Consider the following 21,559-nt stretch of genomic DNA (forward strand, 5'->3'; position numbering starts at 1 on the left):
GAGCAGTATTCCCTTTCCCTCCCACTCCTTCTTCCTTTCCCTGTTCCACGCTCCTCTGCCCTCCCCTTAACTTCCCCCCTCCATCTCTTCTTTTTTCCTAGCCCCCCCCCCTCTATTTCAACCTCCCTGAGTTCCTGCACTTTTTCTCCTCCCTCCCTCCCTCCCTCCCTCCCTCCCTCCCTCCCTCCCTCCCTCCCTCCCTCCCTCCCTCCCTCCCACCCATCCTCCTCGGTTCTACTCTGTCATCCTCTATCTTGTGTGATAGGAGGTGCCTCTGGGGTCTGGTTAATGATCCAACACTGGAGCTGCTGAGCAGACACAGATAAGGAGAGACAGGGGGAGTGGAAGAAAGGGAGATAGAGAAGTAAGAGTACGAAGTATGGGGGGAGCCAGGTGAGATCAGAGAGAGGAGAGTGAGGGAGAGGAAAAATACAGGATTAGGTAATAGTAGGTAAACAGAGAGATAGGAGTCAGTGTGTGTACAGGTGAGTGGACTCTGAATAGGATTTCCCTTCAAGCTACAGGTGGAGAAAGCCTGATACAGGACCTACACAACACTTATCCTTAGCTGGATTTACAGAGTGCTGGAGGAAGGTCTTGAACCTCATGTGAAGATCCATGTGGTCACCCTAGCAGCTACACAGACTCACCCTCCGTCCTACCCCTCCTCTCTTCACAGACTACAGGTGAGTCAGTTCCCCAGTAAGTCTTTTCCCCTGTAGCATCAATGTATTTGTGCCAAAATGAGACCTGTTGGAGCAACATAAGAACCCAGTTGCAACTATGTGCATCTAATTTTAATGAACTCGGGTTGTGACTGTAGTGGCTGGCTTGGGGGCAAGTGGACTTTTTAAACATGACTGACATACACTTCACACCAATGAATTCATATTTTCCATTTAGAAATGAAATAGTTTTGTCTATAATTACAGAGTGGAAAATGTAGTCTCTTAATCTACTTTGTTACTGTTAGTTGTTTGCTGGGTAACTTTACAATCACTGTAATACCATGTCTAATCTCTGGCCTGTCCAATGTTCAGGGTGAAGTAAAGGTAATTGGGGTCACGTGAAGAGCGGGCGCTAGGCAGTGCGGGATGGCATCGGAGGAGATGGCTGCCGTTTCACTGGCTCTGAACCAATTGTGCTATTGTGTTTGCTTTGTAACTTATTTTGTACATAATGTTTCTGCTACCGTCTCCTTTAACCGAAAAGAGCTTCTGGATATCAGAACAGCGATTACTCACCTCATACTGGACGGAGATTTCTTCTTTAACGAGTCGGACGCAAAGGATTTACTTCAGACACCCGACAAGGCCCAAATCACCGTCATTCGCATGAAGAAGAGACCGATATATTGGGGATGTAGGACGGGGTGCCTTGTAAGGATCCGACGGCGAGTGGGTAATCCGCCTCCACCATCAGTCCTATTAGCCAATGTGCAACCATTGGATAATAAGTGGGTGAGCTCCGATCAAGACTATCCTACCAACGGGACATTAAAAAACTGTAATATCTTATGTTTCACTGAGTCGTGGCTGAACAACGACATGGATAACATACAGCTGGCTGGGTTTTCGGTGCATCGGCAAGATAGACCAGCTGCCTCTGGGAAGACAAGGGGTGGCTGTCTGTCTATTTTTCTAAAACAGCTAGTGCACGAAATGTAATATTAAGGAAGTCTCAAGGTTTTGCTCGCCTGAGGTAGAGAATCTTATGATAAGCTGTAGACCACACTATTTAGCAAGAGAGTTTTCATCTATATTTTCCATAGCTATCTATGTACCACCACAAACCAATGCTGGCACTAAGACCGCACTCAACGAGCTGCATAAGGCCATAAGAAAACAAAAAAATTCTCATCTAGAGGCGGTGCTCCTAGTGGCCAGGGACTTTAATGCAGCGAAACTTAAATCCGTTTGAACTCAATTCTACCAGCACATTACATGCGCAACCAGAGGAAAAATAACTCTAGACCACAATAACTCCACACACAGAGATGCGTACAAAGATCTCCCTCGCCCTCCATTTGGCAAATCTGACAATAACTTTATCCTCCTGATTCCTGCTTACAATCAAAAACTAAATCAAATTGTATTTGTCACACGTGCCTAATACAACAGGTGCAGACCTTAGTGAAATGCTTACTTACAAGCCCTTAACCAACAATTCAGCTAAGAAAATACCTCAAAGTAAGAGATAAGAATAATAAATTATTAAAGAGCAGCACTAAATAACAATAGCAGTGCTATATACAGGGGGTACCAGTACAGAGTCAATGTGCGGGGGCACCGGTGTCGAGGTAATATGTACATGTAGGTAGAGTTATTAAAGTGACTATCCATAGATAATAACAGAGAGTAGCACCAGTGTTCCAGAGGGGGCAGGGGGCTGTCTCATCGTTGTCGGTGATCAGGCCTACCACTGTTGTGTCATCAGCAAACGTAATGATGGTGTTGGAGTTCTGCCTGGCCGTGCAGTCATAAGTGAACAGGGAGTACATGAGGGGACTCAGTACGCACCCCTGAGGGGCTCCCGTGTTGAGGGTCAGCGTGGCAGATGTGTTGTTACCTACTCTTACCACCTGGGGGCGGCCCATCAGGAAGTCCAGGATCCAGTTGCAGAGGGAGGTGTTTAGTCCCAGGGTCCTTAGCTTAGTGATGAGCTTTGTGGGCACTATGGTGTTTGTAAGATGAGCTATAGTCAATGAATAGCATTCTCACATAAGTGTTCCTTTCGTCCAGGTGTGAAAAGGCAGTGTAGAGTGCAATAAAGATTGCATCATCTGTGGATCTGTTGGTGCACTATGCAAATTGGAGTGGGTCTAGGGTTTCTGGGATAATGGTGTTTGATGTGAACCATGTAGAGGAAAAAGAAACGCACACCTATTTAGGCGAGGTGCTTGCTAGCGGAGTGGAAAACTTGAAAATAAAGGAGAGACGTTGGATCTGTTGGGGCGGTATGTGGGTCTAGGTTGTCCACGAGGATGCTGTTGATTTGAGCCATGACCAGCATTTCAAAACATTTCATTGCTACAGACGTGAGTGCTACGGGTCGGTAGTCATTTAGGCAGGTTACCTTAGTGTTCCTGAGCAAAGGGACTATGGTGGTCTGCTTGAAACATGTTGGTATTACAGACTCAGACAGGGAGAGGTTGAAAATGTCAGTAAAGACACTTGCCAGTTGGTCAGCGCATGCTTAGAGTGCACGTCCTAGTAGTCCGTCTGGCCCTGTGGCATTGTGAATGTTGACCTGTTTAAAGGTCTTACTCACATTCGCTGCAGAGAGCGTGATCACACAGTCGTCCTAAACAGCTGATGCTGTCTTGCATGTTTCAGTGATACTTGCCTCGAAGCAAGTGTAGAAGTAATTTAGCTCGTCTGGTAGGCTCGTGTCACTGGGCAGCGTACGGCTGTGCTTCCCTTTGTAGTCTGTTATAGTTTGTAACCCCTGCCGCATCCGACTAGCATCGGAGCCAGTGTAGTAAGATCCGATCTTAGTCCTGTATTGGCACTTTACCTGTTTGATGGTTCGTCGGAGGGCATAGCGGGATTTCTTATAAGTTTCCGGGTCAGATTCCCGCTCCTTGAAAGCCGCAGCTCTACCCTTTAGGTCAGTGTGAATGTTGCCTATAATCCATGGCTTCTGGTTGGGGTATGTACGTACCGTCACTGTGGGGACGACATCCTCGATGCACTTATTGATAAAGCCAGTGACTGATGTGATGACTGATGTGATGTAATCCTCAATGCCATCGGAAGAATCACGGAACATATTCCACTCTGTGCTAGCAAAACAGTCATATAGCATCTGCTTCATCTGACCAATTTTTTATAGTCACTGGTGCTTCCTGCTATAATTTATGCTTGTAAGCAGGAATCAGGAGGATAGAATTATGGTCAGATTTGCCAAATGGTTGGTGAGGCTAGAGCTTTGTGCGGAGTAAAGGTGGTCTAGAATTTCTTTCCCTCTGGTTGTACATTTAACATGCTGAAAGAAATTAGGTAAAACTGATTTAAGTTTACCTGCATTAAAGTCCCCGGCCACTAGGATCGCCGCCTCTGGATGAACGTTTTCCTGTTTGCTTATGGCGGTATACAGCTCATTGAGTGCGGATTTAGTGCCAGCATCGGTCTGTGGTGGTATGTCCACAGTGACGAAAAATACAGATAAACTCTCGAGGAAGATAGTGTGATCTCCAGCTTATCATGAGATACTCTAACTCAGGCGAGCAATACCTCAAGACTTAGATACCTTAGATATTGTGCACGAGCTGTTGTTTAAATGCATAGGCCCCCGCCCTGTGTCTTACCAGAGGCTGCTGTTCTGTCCTGCCTTAGAGTGTATTATCCGCCAGCTGCATGTTAGCCACGACTCTGTGAAACACAAGATATTACAGTTTTTAATGTCCCATTGGTAGGATAAATGTGCTTTCAGTTCGTCCCATTTATTTGCAAGCGATTGAACGTTAGCTAGCAGGACGGAAGGCAAGGGCAGATTAGCCACTCTCTTTCGTGAAATCTCCATTTCCTTTTCCAGTGATTAACGGGGATCTGGGCCTGGTCGGATATCTGCATTATTTCCCTCCTGTCCGACTCATTGAAGAAGAACTCTTCGTCCAGTTTGAGGTGAGCAATCTCAGTTCTGATGTCCAGAAGCTCTTTTCGGTCATAAGAGACGGTAGCAGCAACATTATGTATAAAACAAATTACGAACAAAGCGAAAAACCCATCAAAGTAGCATGGTTGGTTAAGAGCCGAAAGACGGCAGCCTTCCCCTCCAGCGCCATCATCAAGCAGGAAGTAACCAGTGACTCGCTCAATACGGAAGTGGTCAGTTAACGCAGATGCTAAGCTACAGGTCTATTTTGCTAGCACAGACAGGAAAATGTTCCCGGGAATCTTCTGATGGCATTGACGAGTACACAACATTAGTCACTGGCTTCATCAATAAGTGCATCGATGATGTCGTTCCCACAGTGACCGTGCGTACCTACCACAACCAGAAGCCATGGATTACAGGCAACATCCGCACTGAGCTAAAGGGTAGAGCTGCCGCTTTTAAGGAGCGGGACTCCAACCCGGATGCTTATAAGAAATCCCACTATGCTATTCACTATGCCCTCCGACTGCCCTCAAACAGGCAAAGCGCCAATACAGGACTAAGATTGAATCGTACAACACTGGCTCTGACGCTCGTTGGATGTGGTAGGGCTTCCAAACTATTAAGGACTGCAACGGGAAGCACAGTCATAAGCTGCCCGGTTACACGAGCCTACCAGGCGAGCTAAATTTTTTCTATGCTCGCTTCAAGGCAAGCAACGCTGAAGCATGCATGAGAGCATCAGCTGTTAAGGACGACTGTGTGATCTTGCTTTCCGTAGCCGATGTGAATAAGAGCTTTAAACAGGTCAACATACTCATGGCTCAGCGTTCAACACCATAGTGCCCTCAAAGCTCATCACTAAGCTAAGGACCCTGGGACTAAACACCTCCCTCTGATACTGGATCAGGGGTGTGTGCTCAGTCCCCCCTATACTCTCTGTTCACCCAGGACTGCATGGCCAAGCACGACTTCAACACCATCATTAAGTTTGCCGACGACACAACAGTGGTAGGCCTCATCACAGACAACGATGAGACAGCCTATAGAGAGGAGGTCAGAGACCTGGCCGTGTGGTGCCAAGACAACAACCACTCCTTCAACGTGATCAAGACAAAGAAGATGATTGTGGACTACAGGAAAAGGATGACCGAGCGAGCCCCCATTCTCATCGACGGGGCTGTAGTGGAGCAGGTTGAGAGCTTCAAGTTCCTTGGTGTCCACATCACCAAAAAACTATCATGGTCCAAACACACCAAGACAGCGTGAAGAGGGCATGACAACGCCTAATACCCATCAGGAGACGGAAAAGATTCGGCAAGGGTCCTCAGATCCTGAAAAGGTTCTACAGCTGCACCATTGACAGTATCCTGACTGGTTACATTACCGCCTGGTATGGCAACTGCTCGGCCTCCGACCGCAAAGCACTACAGAGGGTAGTCCGTACGGCCCAGTACATCACTGGGGCCAAGCTTCCTGCCATCCAAGACCTCTACACCAGGCGGTGTCAGAGGAAAGCCCATAAAATTGTCAGAGACTCCAGTTACCTAAGTTATAGACTGTTTTCTCTGCTACCACACATTAAGTGGTACTGGAGCGCCAAGTATAGGACCAAAAGGCTCCTCAACAGCTGCTACCCCCAAGCCATAAGACTTCTGAACAGCTAATCAAATGGCTCCCCGGACTATTTTACGCTGCTCCTTGTCACTGTTTATTATCTATGCATAGTCACTTTACCTCTACCCACATATACATATTACCTCGACTAACCGGTACCCCCGCACATTGACTCTGTACTGGTACCCCCTGTATATAGCCTCGCTACTGTTATTTTATTGTTTCTCTTTAATTACTTGTTATTTTTCTATTTTCTTCTTTATTTTTAACTTACAGTAAATACTTTCCTCACACTTATTTTTCTTAAAACTGCATTGTTGGTTAAGGGTTTGTAAGTAAGCATTTCACTGTAAGGTCTACACTAGCGGAGATGGGTGAATTGAAACATTGAGGAGGATGGGAGACAGCAAAGTGTGTTTCAAAAATCGTCAAAGACCAAGTCTTTTAACACAAAGCATTTAATAGAGACATTTATAGTACAATATTATGGGGAATAGGAATGAGAGGGCTACTTACACAGTGTTGGACAGAGATCACAGCAGGGATGTAATGAGGGTATGATGCAGGAGTTGAGGTGTTCAGAGGCTTGACCAGTACAGGACAGGATTTGACTGGGAAAACAAAAAACAATAATACACTATAGAGTTAGACAAAAGAGCTAAGAATGAGTTTGTCCAAGCAAGGAGTAAAATCATTGATGTGTAATAATGTGATTGTTTTTGTGTATGTGACTGACTACATACAATAATGAGCTAAAATTGATAGGGGTACTCAAAGTGCTTGGAGAGGAAACATTCAATGTGCCAGTGGATGAGCGGGCACGTGAGACATGGCTTAAATTCATGTCATGAGAGAGTTGACAATGGTAGTGGAGTGGAGTGGTCATCGCCTCTTAATCAAGGAACAGGAGGGGACTTAGCTGTAAATAAAATAGCAGATACATTCCTTATAGCTATGCCATCGTAGGTTTGGACAACGAGTTTCTCTATGAAGTCAAACACAGACTGCGCATCTCACCCACTTCAAAGTAGGCCAAAAAACGTTGCTGAATACAGCCCTGATTATCCACATACCTGACGATAACAGACAACTGCAAGCAGACTGGTGGCACCATAGGTCCCAGAGTGGTGGGGCAATTTTTACCCCCTAGGTCCTGGAGTTTTTCCTTATATGTTAACCTAACTAGGAAAACTCTGAACCCTATAAGGTATGACAGTGATTAATCCGTTGTAAAAGGTTTCATATGGGCTATGATGGGACCATTTTTTCCTAATCAGGTCACATGGTTATAAAAAACTCCTGGCCCTGAGGGGATGAAACCCCTGTCAAACTGCAGCTACCTTATATTTGTTCATATAAATTATATTTAGACCGGATTAGGAGGGGGATTTCCTCTACCCAGACAACAGAACTCACAGGGCTGAGCTTGCTTAATGCATGTTTGCATCATGCAGGCCTATGCAACTGTTGGCATTACAAAAAATGTACTCACATCTGTCATCACTATTATGTTGACTGATTCATTTTGGATTAAAAACATATAGGCAGCCTAGCCAGCCCAATTTTGAATATAAACTAAATTTGATCACGTTCACATTTTCTCCTGACACATAAATGGACTATAAATACTTAACGTTACCAATTAGTTTACCCTGAACAGATGGACAGGGCAGATAAGATGTAACATTATGCAGCTGCTCTTATTAGCAGCCTACAGTTGATCAGACTGAAAAACTCATTTTCATCCCATACAGCATGTTAGATTTCTGATGTTTAGGTGTAGAGATTTTGCTTGGGTCTGTCCGGACTGATTATGTGTTGTCATCTTTGCTAAATAAATACTGGAGGAAAGTGGAAAGCCTACTTGAGCAAACGTGAAAAAATGCGCTGCGTCAACCTATCTCTTTAATCTACATTTTCATGCATGATGCGATGGACGCTATCAAATCATTCGGAAAAGACAGTCACAAGTTCGATACGTGGGCATTCATACGCTCCCTGCTTTTGTTTTGCTGTTTAGCTGAACAAACGATGTTCTTCAGGTCACTGTACACGCCTTTCGACCAAGGCTCAGACTTTCCAAAAAGCAGGCAAGGCCAGCAATACAGGTGGCTTGATGAAAAGCTCCCTGTTAACCAGCTATACTATTGATACCAGTTGAAATTGAACGCGCTCACTTTTTCATCCTTCATGAAACTGATCTCAGGCAGAGGTCGACCCTCCAGTGTTGCCAACTAATTTTCAGGGTAAGTTGCTAGAGGCAGGCAGGTTGTTACTCAAAATGACTGGCCATCTCAGCGAAAAATATGATTTGACATTTAATGTACAGACTCCCACTCTTTTCTGTACTTCTGGCTGTACAATTTTGATTGAGACATGTTGATTGATGGTGTAAGTTCTGTTCAAGATCAAACATTCGTGACCAACTATAGTCATTGGGTTTGGCTCGTCGAACCCGTACTACTGCTGCTGCCGTCAGCCAACAATGATCTGCAATTTGCTGAAATTGCTGCTGGCCTGCTGCTGACTTCACTCACAATGCACTTTTGCAGCCAGGCACGTGTGTTGTGACTGAGTGTGTGACAGAGAAAATCGTTTTTGTGTCATTTAGAGGGAAAATACGTGCATTTTAGCGTTTGAGTCACTTTTCAAAAGTTGCTAAAAGTTCAAAATACATTTTTAAAAGTAGCAAAATTTGTTGCTAGGTGCTGTTTGAAAAATAAGTTGCCAGAGTAGTCTGAAAAGTTGCTAAATCTAGCAACAAAATTGCTAAGTTGGCATCACTGCGACCCTCACTTTTAATTCGCACCTTTTCTGTGTACCCCAGAGAATGAAAGGGGTTCTTCAAGCTGTCCTCCGGCTACACCATGGTGCTACCCCAGACAGTGCTGTTGAAATTACTGTAGACTTTCAATGCAAAACTGTGTATTTTACTCAATTATTTGGTGACATATGAATATATTTAGTATAGTTGTACCTAAAAATTATAACTTTTTTAATGTTTCTAATGTTTATCTTTTTTAGGAAATTTCACTGAGGAGGATGGTCCTCCCCTTCCTCCTCTGTGGAGTCTCCACTGGTGTACACCTGTTGTATTCGGCGCATGTGACAGATAAAACTAGATTTGATGGGGATGTGTGTGCTAGGCTAACCCTGTGATTTGTTTGCATGGATGCTCTGTCAGAGACCAAAGCAGTTTTTTATTGACTACTAAATTAGCCCTCGCAATCAGTGCAATTGTAAACTGATCCGTGTAGGGTAGGACTTTTTGTTCACAGCTGTGTGTGTGTCCCTGCTAGCGTGTACATGCATACTCATACACATGAATGGCCCAGGGAGATGTACTGTATATGCACAGACACATTCAAGAAAACACAAACAATTAGTGATCGCATGAGAGAGTGGGTTTGTGTTTAAGACATGCACCAGCAAATTATTCCTGCACACACCAAAAGGTAGCTTTGATTTCGGAAACAATTGTCTGATTTATGAGACTGCCAAAAGGTACACAAATATTAGAGTCACGTGTTTTAGTGAATATAAACACAACGTGACCATTTAATTAGGACAGGACTTTGCGTTAGTGATAACAGTTTCTATATGCGTCGTCTTCCCAGGGTGTGATGGTATTTACAGTACCTCCTGTTGGTAGCCCATCATTTGTGCATTATTCATGATGACAGTGTAGAGACCTCTCGCTGAATGCTGGCTGTGTGCCAGTTTAATGGCAGATGAGGCAGTGGTGTGTGCGCCAGTGCGTGCGCATGCGTGGGTGGGTGCATGTTTTATGCAGCTGGTATGAGTGTGAGTACATACATTTTGTGTGTAAGCCTACATGTTCATTTGTTTTCCATCCTGTGACTCCTCACACATCCTCTACCCCTCCCCTCAGCCATGGAGTGCCAGGTGGAGGAGCTGAGGCAGCAGCTGGAGAAACAGACCCTGATCAACCAGGAGCTGCACAACCACAACAAAGACCTGGGTACAACCACAACCACGACCCTGACCATGATTATGATCACAACCAAGACTACAGCCATAAAATAAACCATGATCTAAACCACAACTATCACAACAATCAATGGTCTCCTTTCACCTCTAGAAAGAAGACTGCAGGAGACGGAGAAGTTACTGCAGGAGCTACAGAGTCATTACCATGACCTGGGTAAAGTGCTAAATGTGACTATGGCAACCCACTGGGTGACGAACGGCAGCCATTTGTGTCAGATCACTAACCAAAGAGCAGCATGTATATTAACCCTATGTCCTGTGTGTGGATTGTATCTATTCCAGAGTTCCCTGATCAGAGGATCAGTGATGAAGGGGGACTTGTGGTCAGGAAGAGCAGAGCGGCTGTCATGGCCCCTGAGCCAATCCCAGAGGATCAGCTGGAGATCATGAAAACTAGAGTCAAGAAGACCGTCAGGTGATTGGCTAAGGCTATGCATGCAGCATCATGATATGTACAGTATCATGTGTTATGTGACGTCAGTAGAGTATGCTGGTGTGAATATATACAGTACGTCTCTTTCCACAGTGAGACGAGTCTGATCGTCAAGGCCATCCAGAAGAATGACTTCCTGAGACGCCTTGACGATGAGCAGATCACCATGATGGTGGAGCTCCTGGTGGCCATCGACTTCAAACCAGGAAATGATGTAATCAAGGAGGGCACTGAGGGAGACAGCATGTACATCGTAGCAGGTATGTGTCAATTTCTCAACCATATACGGAGATACACAACAAACATTTCCCAAATAAGGGTTGCTATGTCTGCTTACTATTCCCAATTAAATGATAACCCTCACCCCTCAATGTCCCCCCTCTATCTCTCTCTTCAGCGGGTGAGCTCCTTGTCAGTCAAGCAGATTGTAACCTTCGAACCCTGACCTGTGGGGATGTTTTTGGAGAGTTGGCTATTCTGTATAACTGCAAACGCACAGCCACAGTCAAAGGTGAGATGGTATTATAAAATGTGGATATTGAGAAGTACACAATATGGTAACTGTGTACCTTCCTACATTCTGTATTATGCATGTGTGCTGTACCGAATATTGCTTGTTGTTATGAATGAATTGTCCCCCTCACTCCCATCGTCGTAGCCAAGACAGTGGTGCGTCTGTGGTTTATGGAGAGACAGATGTATAGAACCATCATGACCAACAAGTCAAAGAAGAAACGTGAACAGCTAATGGGCTTCCTAAAAACGTGAGTTTACACACTTAACCTTCCAACTTGCACTCTCTTGGTCACACGCACATGCACCCACCCACCCGCACACTCTGCTAATTCTGCTCTGATATGCTTACGTATCAGGTCTCGGACTCTGAAGGCCCTAAATGACAGTCAGCTCTCTAAGATAATTGACTCCATGGAGGAGGTTTGTACTCAGCCATTTGACACACCTCCCCATACTAGATACATTTTCCAGAGCATTAACATCCAATTCCATATGAAATCTGTTCCTTCTTGTAGGTGAAGTACCAGAACAATGATGTCATTGTACGTGAGGGGGCGGAGGGCAACACGTTCTACATCATTCTCAAAGGAGAGGTACAGTGATCCAAAACTAGGAAAGTTGTGACACACAAATGGGCTGCTACACAGTCACTATGGGAGCTCTTTCTAGAGCACCTAGTTAAATCGTGCTGAAGAATTTATTTTAAATCTCTTAATAGTTAAACTAGTGGGAAAAATCTGTGAGTTTACTTAATTTACTGTCATCGTAAATGAAGATATTATATTACGTTTATATTACGTTACTTTCCATGATGTGGAAAGTATTTGTTACTACATTACAAAAGCTGACCCCATCGAATTGGGGGGAATTACACATCCTAAATACCTCAGATTGGGGATGTGAAAAAGTATAGTTTCACTTAAATTTTATTTTACCTTTATTTAACCATGTAGGCTAGTTGAGAACAAGTTCTCATTTGCAACTGTGACCTGGCCAAGATAAAGCAAAGCAGTTCAACACATACAACAACACAGAGTTACACATGGAATAAACAAACATACAATCAATAATACAGTAGAAAGTCTATATACAGCATGTACAAATGAGGTAGGATAAGGGAGGTAAGGCAATAAATAGGCCATGATGGCGAAGTAATTACAATGTAGCAATTAAACACTAGAATGGTAGAATGTGCAGAAGATAAATGTGCAAGTAGAGATACTGGGGTGCAAAGAAGCAAGACAAATAAATAAATACAGTATGGGGATGAGGTAGTTGGATGGGCTATTTACAGATGAGCTATGTAGTAAACATGATGACAAAAGTTAAAATGTTTAAAACAGATCAACATCTTCGGTTTTGTGCTATTGATTTTGTCATAAGCGCTGGGGTCGCAGGACTGACATGCTGACCACAATGCTCGCGTCCCATTGCCAGGCGCTAAAATAGAGCGTCTGCGTTGCCAAGTGCTAAAATAGAAGTTGCTTCTATTTGTGGCTCAGAAAGTGCTGCAAGTCTCCCATCTGCCTCTCCCATCTCCTCATTGATTTATAGAAGCAGATACCCAAGTGCCATCTCCTCATTGGTTGTACCCAGGTGGGTGATTGAAAGACAAACTGAGGTCAGTCGTTGTCATGGTAACTATGAAAGTTAGATGCCAATCGCCATATAAAGTCCAAAGAAGAAAACGTTAGGAAGGAGGAGAGATGACTAGAAACGATTCGGTTGACTGTTTTATGTGTGGCTTAATTGTCGTAGTAGAGGACCTTGTGCATTTCAGGTAAAATAACAACTCAATGTTCATATCCCAGGACAAATTAGCGAGCAACAGTAAGCTAGCTAAATAGGACACATTAGCTAGCAACTGTGAGCTAGGTAGCTAAATTGTCATAAATGTTTAATGCTTTTCGAAATTTTGGGGCATTTTTCCTATTTTGTTGCCTTATAAACTGGAATTAAAATAGATTTTTGGGGGGGTTGTATCATTTGATTTACAAAACATGCCTACCACTTTGAAGATGCAAAATATGTTTTATTGTGAAACAAACAAGAAATAAGACGAAAAAAATGAAAACTTGAGTTTGCATCACTATTCAACCCCCCAAATTCAATACTTTATAGAGCAATCATTTGCAGCAATTACAGCTGCAAGTATCTTGGGGTATATTTCTATAAGCTTGGCACATCTAGCCATTGTTATTTTTGCCCATTCTTCAAGGCAAAACTGTTCCAACTCCTTCAAGTTGGATGGGTTCAGCTGGTGTACAGCAATCTTTAAGTCATACCACAGATTCTCAATTGGATTGAGGTCTGGGCTTTGACTAGGCCATTCCAAAACATTTAAATGTTTCCACTTAAACCACTCGAGTGTTGCTTTAGCAGTATGCTACTGGAAGATGAACCTCCGCCCCAGTCTCAAATCGCTGGAAGATTGAAACAGGTTTCCCTAAAGAATTTCCCTGTATTTAGCACCATCCATCATTCCTTAAATTCTGACTAGTTTCCCAGTCCCTGCCGATGAAAAACATCCCCACAGCATGATGCTGCCACCACTATGGTGTTCTCGGGGTGATGAGAGGTGTTGGTTTTGCGCCAGACACAGTGTTTTCCTTGATTGGCAAAAAGTTCAATTTTAGTCTTCTCTGACCAGAGTACTTTCTTCCATATGTTTGGAGACTCTCCCACATGCCTTTTGGCGAACACCAAACGGGTTTGCTTATTTTTTTCTTTAAGCAATGGCTTTTTTTTCTGGCCACCTCCGTAAAGCCCAGCTCTGTGGAGTGTACGGCTTAAAGTGGTGCTATGGACAGATACTCCAATCTCTGCTGTGGAGCTTTGCAGCTCCTTCAGGGTTATCTTTGGTATCTTTGTTGCCTCTCTGATTAATGCCCTCCTTGCCTGGTCTGTGAGTTTTGGTGGGCGGCCCTCTCTTGGCATTTTTGTTGTGGTGCCATATTCTTTCCATTTTTTTATAATGGATTAAATGGTGCTCCGCGGATGTTCAAAGTTTCAGATATTTTTTTATAACCCAAATCTGATCTTTACTTCTCAACAACTTTGTTCCTGACCTGTTTGGAGAGCTCCTTGGTCTTCATGGTGCCGCTTGCTTAGTGGTGTGGCAGACTCTGGGGCCTTTCAGAACAGGTGTGTATATATATACTGAGATCATATATACTGAGATCATGTGACACTTAGATTGCACACAGGTGGACTTTATTAAGTCCACCTGTGTGCAAGGTAATTAGTTGCACCAGATCTTATTTAGGAGCTTCATAGCAAAGGGGGTAAATACATGTGCATGCACCACTTTTCCATTCTTTAGTTTTTAGAATTTTTTGAAATAAGTAATTTCTTTCATTTCACTTCACCAATTTGGACTATTTTGTGTATGTCCATTACATGAAATCCACATAAAAATCCATTCAAATTACAGGTTGTAATGCAACAATATAGGGAACACTCCAAGGGAATGAATACTTTTGCAAGGCACTATAAATATTCCATAAAAAATCTGCCGTTTCCAGCTACAACAGTCATTTACAACATTAATAATGTCTACACTGTATTTTTGATTAATTTTATGTTATTCTAATAGACAAAAAATGTGCTTTTCTTTCTAAAACAAGGATATTTCTAAGTGACCCCAAACTTTTCAACGGTAGTGTTTATCTGACTAAATTATGAAAAACAAGAATTGTAATTTGTATTCCGTAAAGTGAGTGTGGAAGAGGTGCATTTTTTTGCCAGCAACAAACGCTGACACTACACATCAAAGTATATCTAACCAAATTATGAAAGGCAAACATTGAATTTTTTGTTGTTGTCTATCAACAATGACAAGCCACAGGGGTCTGACAACTTCGATGGAAATTTACAGAGGATAATAGAGGATGATATTGCCTTCTTCCATTTGCCACATCTTCAATTTAAGCCTACTAGAAAGTGTGTGGGCTCAGGCCTGGAGGGAAGTCATTCCGTTACCTCTACCTAAGAATAGAAAAGCCCCCTTTACTGCCTCAAATAGCCGACCAATCAGCCTGTTAACAATCCTGATTAAAGTTTTTGAAAAAATTGTGTCTGACCAGATACAATGCTATTTTACAGTAACCAAATTGACAACAGACTTCCAGGATGCTTATAGGGAAGGACATTCAACAAACACAGCACTTACACAAATGACTGATGGTTGGCTCAGAGAAATTGATGATAAAATGAATGTTGGGGGCGGTTTCGTTAGACTCAGTGTGGCTTTTGACATTATCGATCATAGTCTGCTGGTGGAAAAATATCAGTGTTATGGCTTACACCCCCTTCTATATTGTGGATGAAGAGTTGCCTGTCTAACAGAACACAGAGGATGTTCTCCAACATAATCCAGGTATAATCAGGAATTCCCCAGGGCAGCTGTCTAGGCCCCTTACTTTTTTCAGTCTTTACTAATGACGTGCCACTGGCTTTGAGTAAAGTCAGTGTTTCTATGTACAGTATGTTGATGACATAACACTATACACGTCAGCTACTACAGCGACTGAAATTACTGTAAACCTTAACAAAGAGCTGCAGTTAGTTTCAAAATGGGTGGCAAGGAAAAAGTTCTTCCTAAATATTTCAAAAAACATTGCACTTGGGATGAAACATTCACTAAACCCTAAACCTCAACTAAATCTTGTTATAAATAATGTGGAAATTGAGCAAGTTGAGGTGACTAAACTGCTTGGAGTAACCCTGGATTTTAAACTGTCATGGTCAAAACATATTGATAAAACAGTAGCTAAGATGGGGAGAAGTCTGTCCATAATAAAGTGCTGCTCTACCTTCTTAACAGCACTATTAACAAGGCAGGTCCTACAGGCTCTATTTTTTTCGCACTTTGACTACTGTTCAGTTGTGTGGTCAGGTGCCACAAAGAGGGACTTAGGAAAATTGCAATTGGCTCAGAACAGGGCAGCATGGCTGGCCCTTGGATGTACACAGAGAGCAAACATTATTAATATGCATTTCAATCTCTCCTGGCTCAAAGTGGGGGAGAGATTGACTTTATCACTACTGTTTAAACAACACAGCTCAGACACCCATGCATATACCCCACAAGACATGCCACCAGAGGTCTCTTCACAGTCCCCAAGTCCAGAATAGACTATGGGAGGTGCACAGTACTACATATAGCCATGACTACATGGCATTCTATTCCACATCAGGTAACAGAAGTAAGCAGTAGAATCAGATTTTTAAAAAACAGGTAAAAATACACTTTATGAAACAGCGGGGACTGTGAAGAGACACACACATAGGCACAGACACATGCACACACATACATGATAATATATGCACTATACACACACATACACATGGATTTTGTGTTATAGATATGTGGTAGTGGAGTAGTGGCCAGAGGGCACACATTTAAGGTGTTGTGAAATCTGTTATTAATGTATTGTAATGTTTAAAAAATGGTATAACTACCTTAATTTTGCCGAACCACCAAAGAGTAGCTGCTGGGGGATCCATAATCAATACAAATGCATTATTATAATTATCCACTTAAATTTTTTCCTCAACATTTTTTGGGGATGCTAACTGGGCTCGAATCTGAGATTAAAAAAACACTATCAATTATAAGTCAATTGCTTTAGCAGTATGTGGCACCTAGAAGTGATAATGATAGCTATAGCTTACATAACTGCTATTTGAAAAATCCATAAGGCTCTTTGTTTTTTCAAACAATGTACAACAAACTTTCTGTTAAGGACCTAATTTATATTTTTTTCAAAAAAAGCACATGGGGGTGTTTGAAACAGATACACAAACATGTGTATTTTGTCATATATGCAAATGTTTGTATAGTCAAGGATTCATCAGTGCAATATTTCACATCATATTTTGTTACAGACCAACAGAACAAGTAAACCTTGATTTTGTAGATTTAAAATATCCCTCTAGTGGCTAAGGTTGACCTATTTCTTGAAAATCTAAGATCTTTTATGAGCTGGAAGCAGAAGTTGTGCCAGGATGTAATCACTGCCACCTGGTGAAGTTAGCATAGAGCTAACTTGTACCGTATCATGTTATCTGATGGGACCAGCTACAATTTAGTGTTTGGTCACATGCAAGTAAATCAACTATATTAATTGGGTGATACACATTTCCAGCGTGAGTAGCTGTTTAACTTGAAATGCGTGCTAATGTTTGCAAGTAAGACTCCACTATTTTTGTACACCCTTTGTTTGATGATCATAGTGAACAACAACTTACTACACTAGTGGAGGATTGGAGTCTACAATACTCCTACCTGTGCTCACCAACCCATGTGTTTACTAATGACAAAAATGTGTGTGTGTATGTGTGCGTGCTAATAATGCCTGCGTATGTGTGTGTGCGGATGTGTGTACGTGCACGTGGGCACTTGTGTGTGTCTGCCCTCAGGTCAAGGTGACTAAGAAGTTGAATGGGCAGGAGAAACAGATTCGCAAGATGGGCAAAGGGGAGCATTTCGGGGAATTGGCCCTGATACGGTAACCATGGATACATTAGTAGCTAAGGCTATAAATAGACTTCATGCTGTTCATTAAAATGACCCTGGTGTGCAGTACCTATTAGTTAATGTGGCTGCTCATAAGTGTGGATCTGTATGTAACCTGCAGTGAAATCCTGAGGACTGCAACATGTACTGCTGTTGGGCCTGTGACCTGCTTCTCCATCGATAAGGAGTGAGTCTGAACAAGTACTATTACATTTCTTAATCGATTGGTTTATGGATTGATTGAATGACTAATGGTCTGTTATGTTACACTTCTAGGGTGTTTGAGGAGACGATCCCCATTGAACACCTGGAGCTCCATGATGAGTGAGTACAAAGACACTCTTGCCCCTTTTAGCAGTACCCTTCACCTCCTAGTTCTATTTTCACCACTTTAGTCTAGTCAAGCTGTCTAACTGTTGTCTGTGTTCCAGCATCAGCTCTAAGGTTTTGGAGGAGCCAGATGCTCCAGAGAAGACCAGTCCTAGTTCCTCTCTGAGACTGAAGGACCTGATCCCTGTACTGTACCAGGAGGGGCGTTACCAGGGAGAACCTGTCACTCTCGGAGTGGGAGGGTTTGGTCGCGTTGAACTGGTATGTGTGTGAGTTTGGTGTTGTAGTTGTGTTTGGCAAGTTAGAGGCTGAAACCAACTGATAAAGTATTTAATATTTATTAGGATCCCCAATTTGCTGCTACCGATGCAGTGGCTACTCTTCCTGGGGTCCAAACAGGAAACAACACAACATTAAATACATAATGTATGTAAATACATAGCCCCCTATTTACATTACAATCTAGCCATTCATCAGACGCTCCCATCCAGAGCGACCCACATCGAGTTAACTCATCTTAAGATAGTCAATACATAATACAATACAACATGCATACAAATTTCTGTGTCTCTTCACAGTCCCTGTCGTCGTGTCGTAAGGTGTTCTTTTATCTGGTTTTATTGCTAGCATGAGTTACCTGGGGTTGGCAGAGAGTTACATTTAGTCATGGCTCTATTTAATAAGGTGTGTTTCCCAGCCTCTATTCTGGACCTGGGGACTGTGAATAGACCTCTGGCCGCATGTCTTGTGTGATATCGATGAGTGTCCGAGCTGTGTGCCAACTCCTTGAACAGACAGTTCGGTATCTTTAACACATGTATAAGCGGTCATACAGTACAATACGTTTTGTAGGTGATTCTTATGTTGATGATGTAAAGAATACTTGGTGGTCTGCACCCATTAAGAAAATGACTGTAAAACGGGTAAATCCACGTGGATTGATGAGGGGGGAAAATATTGTATGGTTGAGGGGGATGAGGCAAAAGGTATGGCAAAAATATCTGGCAGCACAACCGATTAGCAAACGTACTGCAAATTGAGAAATCATGTGAATGAAAAGAAGAAGAAAATATAAGATTAAAGCAAAGAGGAATGATAGTAAAAAGCTTTAGAGCACCTTAAATAACATTTTGGTCAAAAAGGCAAACTCAGTTCCATCATTCATGGTATCAGATGGTTTGCTCATCACAAAACCCACTATCTAAGAATAGTAAATCCCCCTTTACTGGATTGTAGGACCTGTCTGGTTGACTGAGATATCAAGAAATCCGAGCAACGCCTGATCACGGACAGACCGCTTCCCATTTTAGTGGCATTGAGTTTATATGTTTTGACCATGATAGCTTGCTATCTAGGGTGACACCCAGCAGTTTAGTTTCTTCAACTTGCTCAATAGCTACATTATTCAATGATAGATCCAGATGAGATGTAGGCTTATTTCTCCCAAAAACTATGCATTTAGGTTTGGAGATATCCAAAGAGCCTTCAGAAAGTATTCACACCTTTTTTCCAAATGTTGTAGCCTGAATTTAAAATTGATAAAAAATTGTGATTTTTGTCACTGGCCTACACACAATACCACATAATGTCTAAGTGGAATTATGTTTTTAGACATTTTTACTAAGTAATGAAAAATGAAAAGCTGAAATGTCTTGAGTCAATAAGTATTCATCCTCTTTCTTATGACAAGACTAACTAAGTTCAGGAGTAAATATTTGCTTAGCAATTCACATAAGTTGCATAGACTCACTCTGTGTGCAATAATAGTGTTTAACATGATTTTTGAATGACTACCTCATCTCTGTACCCCACACATACAATTATCTATAAGATCCTTTAATCGATTAGTGAATTTCAAAAACAGATTCAACCACAAAGACCAGGGAGGTTGTCCAATGCCTCGCAAAGAAGGGCACCTATTGATAGATGGGTAAAAACAAAAAAGCAGACATTGAATATCCCTTTGAGCATGGTGAAGTTATTAATTACACTTGTATCGTGTATCAATTGTTCCGTATACGCCAGGAAGCAGGTGCAGAAGGTGAGTTCACTAATGATACATTTTTATTTTATTTTATTTTACCGTTATTTTACCAGGTAAGTTGACTGAGAACACGTTCTCATTTGCAGCAACGACCTGGGGAATAGTTACAGGGGAGAGGAGGGGGCTGAATGAGCCAATTGTAAACTGGGGATTATTAGGTGACCATGATGGTTTGAGGGCCAGATTGGGAATTTAGCCAGGACACCGGGGTTAACACCCCTACTCTTACGATAAGTGCCATGGGATCTTTAATGACCTCAGAGAGTCAGGACACCCGTTTAACGTCCCATCCGAAAGACGGCACCCTACACAGGGCAGTGTCCCCAATCACTGCCCTGGGGCATTGGGTTATTTTTTTTTAAATGCAGGTAAACAAAACATGACAAACGTACAGACCGTGAATCAAAACAAACCAATACTGCCTGAAGACTGAGGCTACTGAGGGCTAAATAAAGGGAGAGGTAAATCAAGGTGATGATGAAGTCCAGGTGTGCGTAATGATGGGTAGCAGGTGTGCGTTGTAATGGTTGCCAGGGCTGGTTGTTAGTAGATTAGAGATGACGTGCGCTGGAGAGGGGGAGCGGGAGTAGGCGTGACATCAATACACCCAGTCAATACAAAGATACAGGAGTCCTTGCTAACTCAATTGCCAGAGAGGAAGGAAAACGCTCAGGGATTTCACCATGAGGCCAGTGATGACTTTAAAACAGTTACAGAGTTGAATGGCTATTACTCCGCAATACTAACCTAATTGACAGAGTGAAAAGAAGAAAGCCTGTACAGAATAAAAATGTTCAAAGAAATGCACCCTGTTCGCAACAAGGCACTAAAGCAAAAGAAAATGTGGCAAAGCAATTCACTTTTTGTCCTGAATACAAAGTCTTGCGTTTAGGGCAAATCCAATACAACACATTACTGAGTACCACTCTCTATTTTACAAGCATAGTGATGGCTGCATCATGTTATGGGTATGCTAGTTATCGTTAAGGACTGAGGAGTTTTTGACGATAAAAAAGAACAGAATGGAGCTAAGCACAGGCAAAATCCTAGAGGAAAACCTGGTTCAGTCTGCTTTCCACCAGACACTGGGAGATTAATTAAACTTTCAGCAAGACAATAACCTAAAACACAAGGCTAAATCCATACTGGAATTGCTCAGTTACAGTTCTGACTTAAATCTGCTTGAAAATGTATGGCAAGATTTGGAAATAGTTGTCTAGCAATGATCAGCAACCAATTTGACAGAGCTTGAATAATTTTGAAAATAATAATGGTACAATACAGGTGTGCAAATCTCTTAGAGACTAACCCAGAAAGACTCACAGCTGCTATTGCTGCCAAATGTGATTCTAACATGTACTCACTCAGGGTTGTGAATACTTACAGTACCAGTCAAAATTTTGGACACAACTACTCATTCCAGGGTTTTTCTTATTTTTTTTTTACTTTTTTCTACATTGTAGCATAATAGTGAAGACATCGAAACTAT

General features: G+C 42.5%; 1 protein-coding gene across 1 annotated transcript in view; it reads left to right on the plus strand.

Moving 5' to 3' along the window:
* Window positions 1-361: 361 nt before the first annotated feature.
* LOC129817166 (cGMP-dependent protein kinase 1-like) overlaps window positions 362-21,559 on the plus strand; it is a 32,777-nt gene continuing 11,579 nt past the window's right edge. The window contains exons 1-13 of the mRNA XM_055872140.1: window positions 362-686; window positions 10,109-10,198; window positions 10,319-10,381; window positions 10,510-10,642; window positions 10,754-10,920; window positions 11,058-11,171; window positions 11,319-11,424; window positions 11,533-11,596; window positions 11,692-11,769; window positions 17,600-17,688; window positions 17,818-17,883; window positions 17,973-18,020; window positions 18,128-18,287. Coding sequence (XP_055728115.1) covers window positions 10,111-10,198; window positions 10,319-10,381; window positions 10,510-10,642; window positions 10,754-10,920; window positions 11,058-11,171; window positions 11,319-11,424; window positions 11,533-11,596; window positions 11,692-11,769; window positions 17,600-17,688; window positions 17,818-17,883; window positions 17,973-18,020; window positions 18,128-18,287 — 1,176 coding nt within the window. The 5' untranslated portion in view covers window positions 362-686; window positions 10,109-10,110. The remainder of the gene's footprint in view (window positions 687-10,108; window positions 10,199-10,318; window positions 10,382-10,509; window positions 10,643-10,753; window positions 10,921-11,057; window positions 11,172-11,318; window positions 11,425-11,532; window positions 11,597-11,691; window positions 11,770-17,599; window positions 17,689-17,817; window positions 17,884-17,972; window positions 18,021-18,127; window positions 18,288-21,559) is intronic.

Source organism: Salvelinus fontinalis, chromosome 20, assembly GCF_029448725.1.
Source record: "Salvelinus fontinalis isolate EN_2023a chromosome 20, ASM2944872v1, whole genome shotgun sequence".
Classification (NCBI taxonomy): domain Eukaryota; kingdom Metazoa; phylum Chordata; class Actinopteri; order Salmoniformes; family Salmonidae; genus Salvelinus; species Salvelinus fontinalis.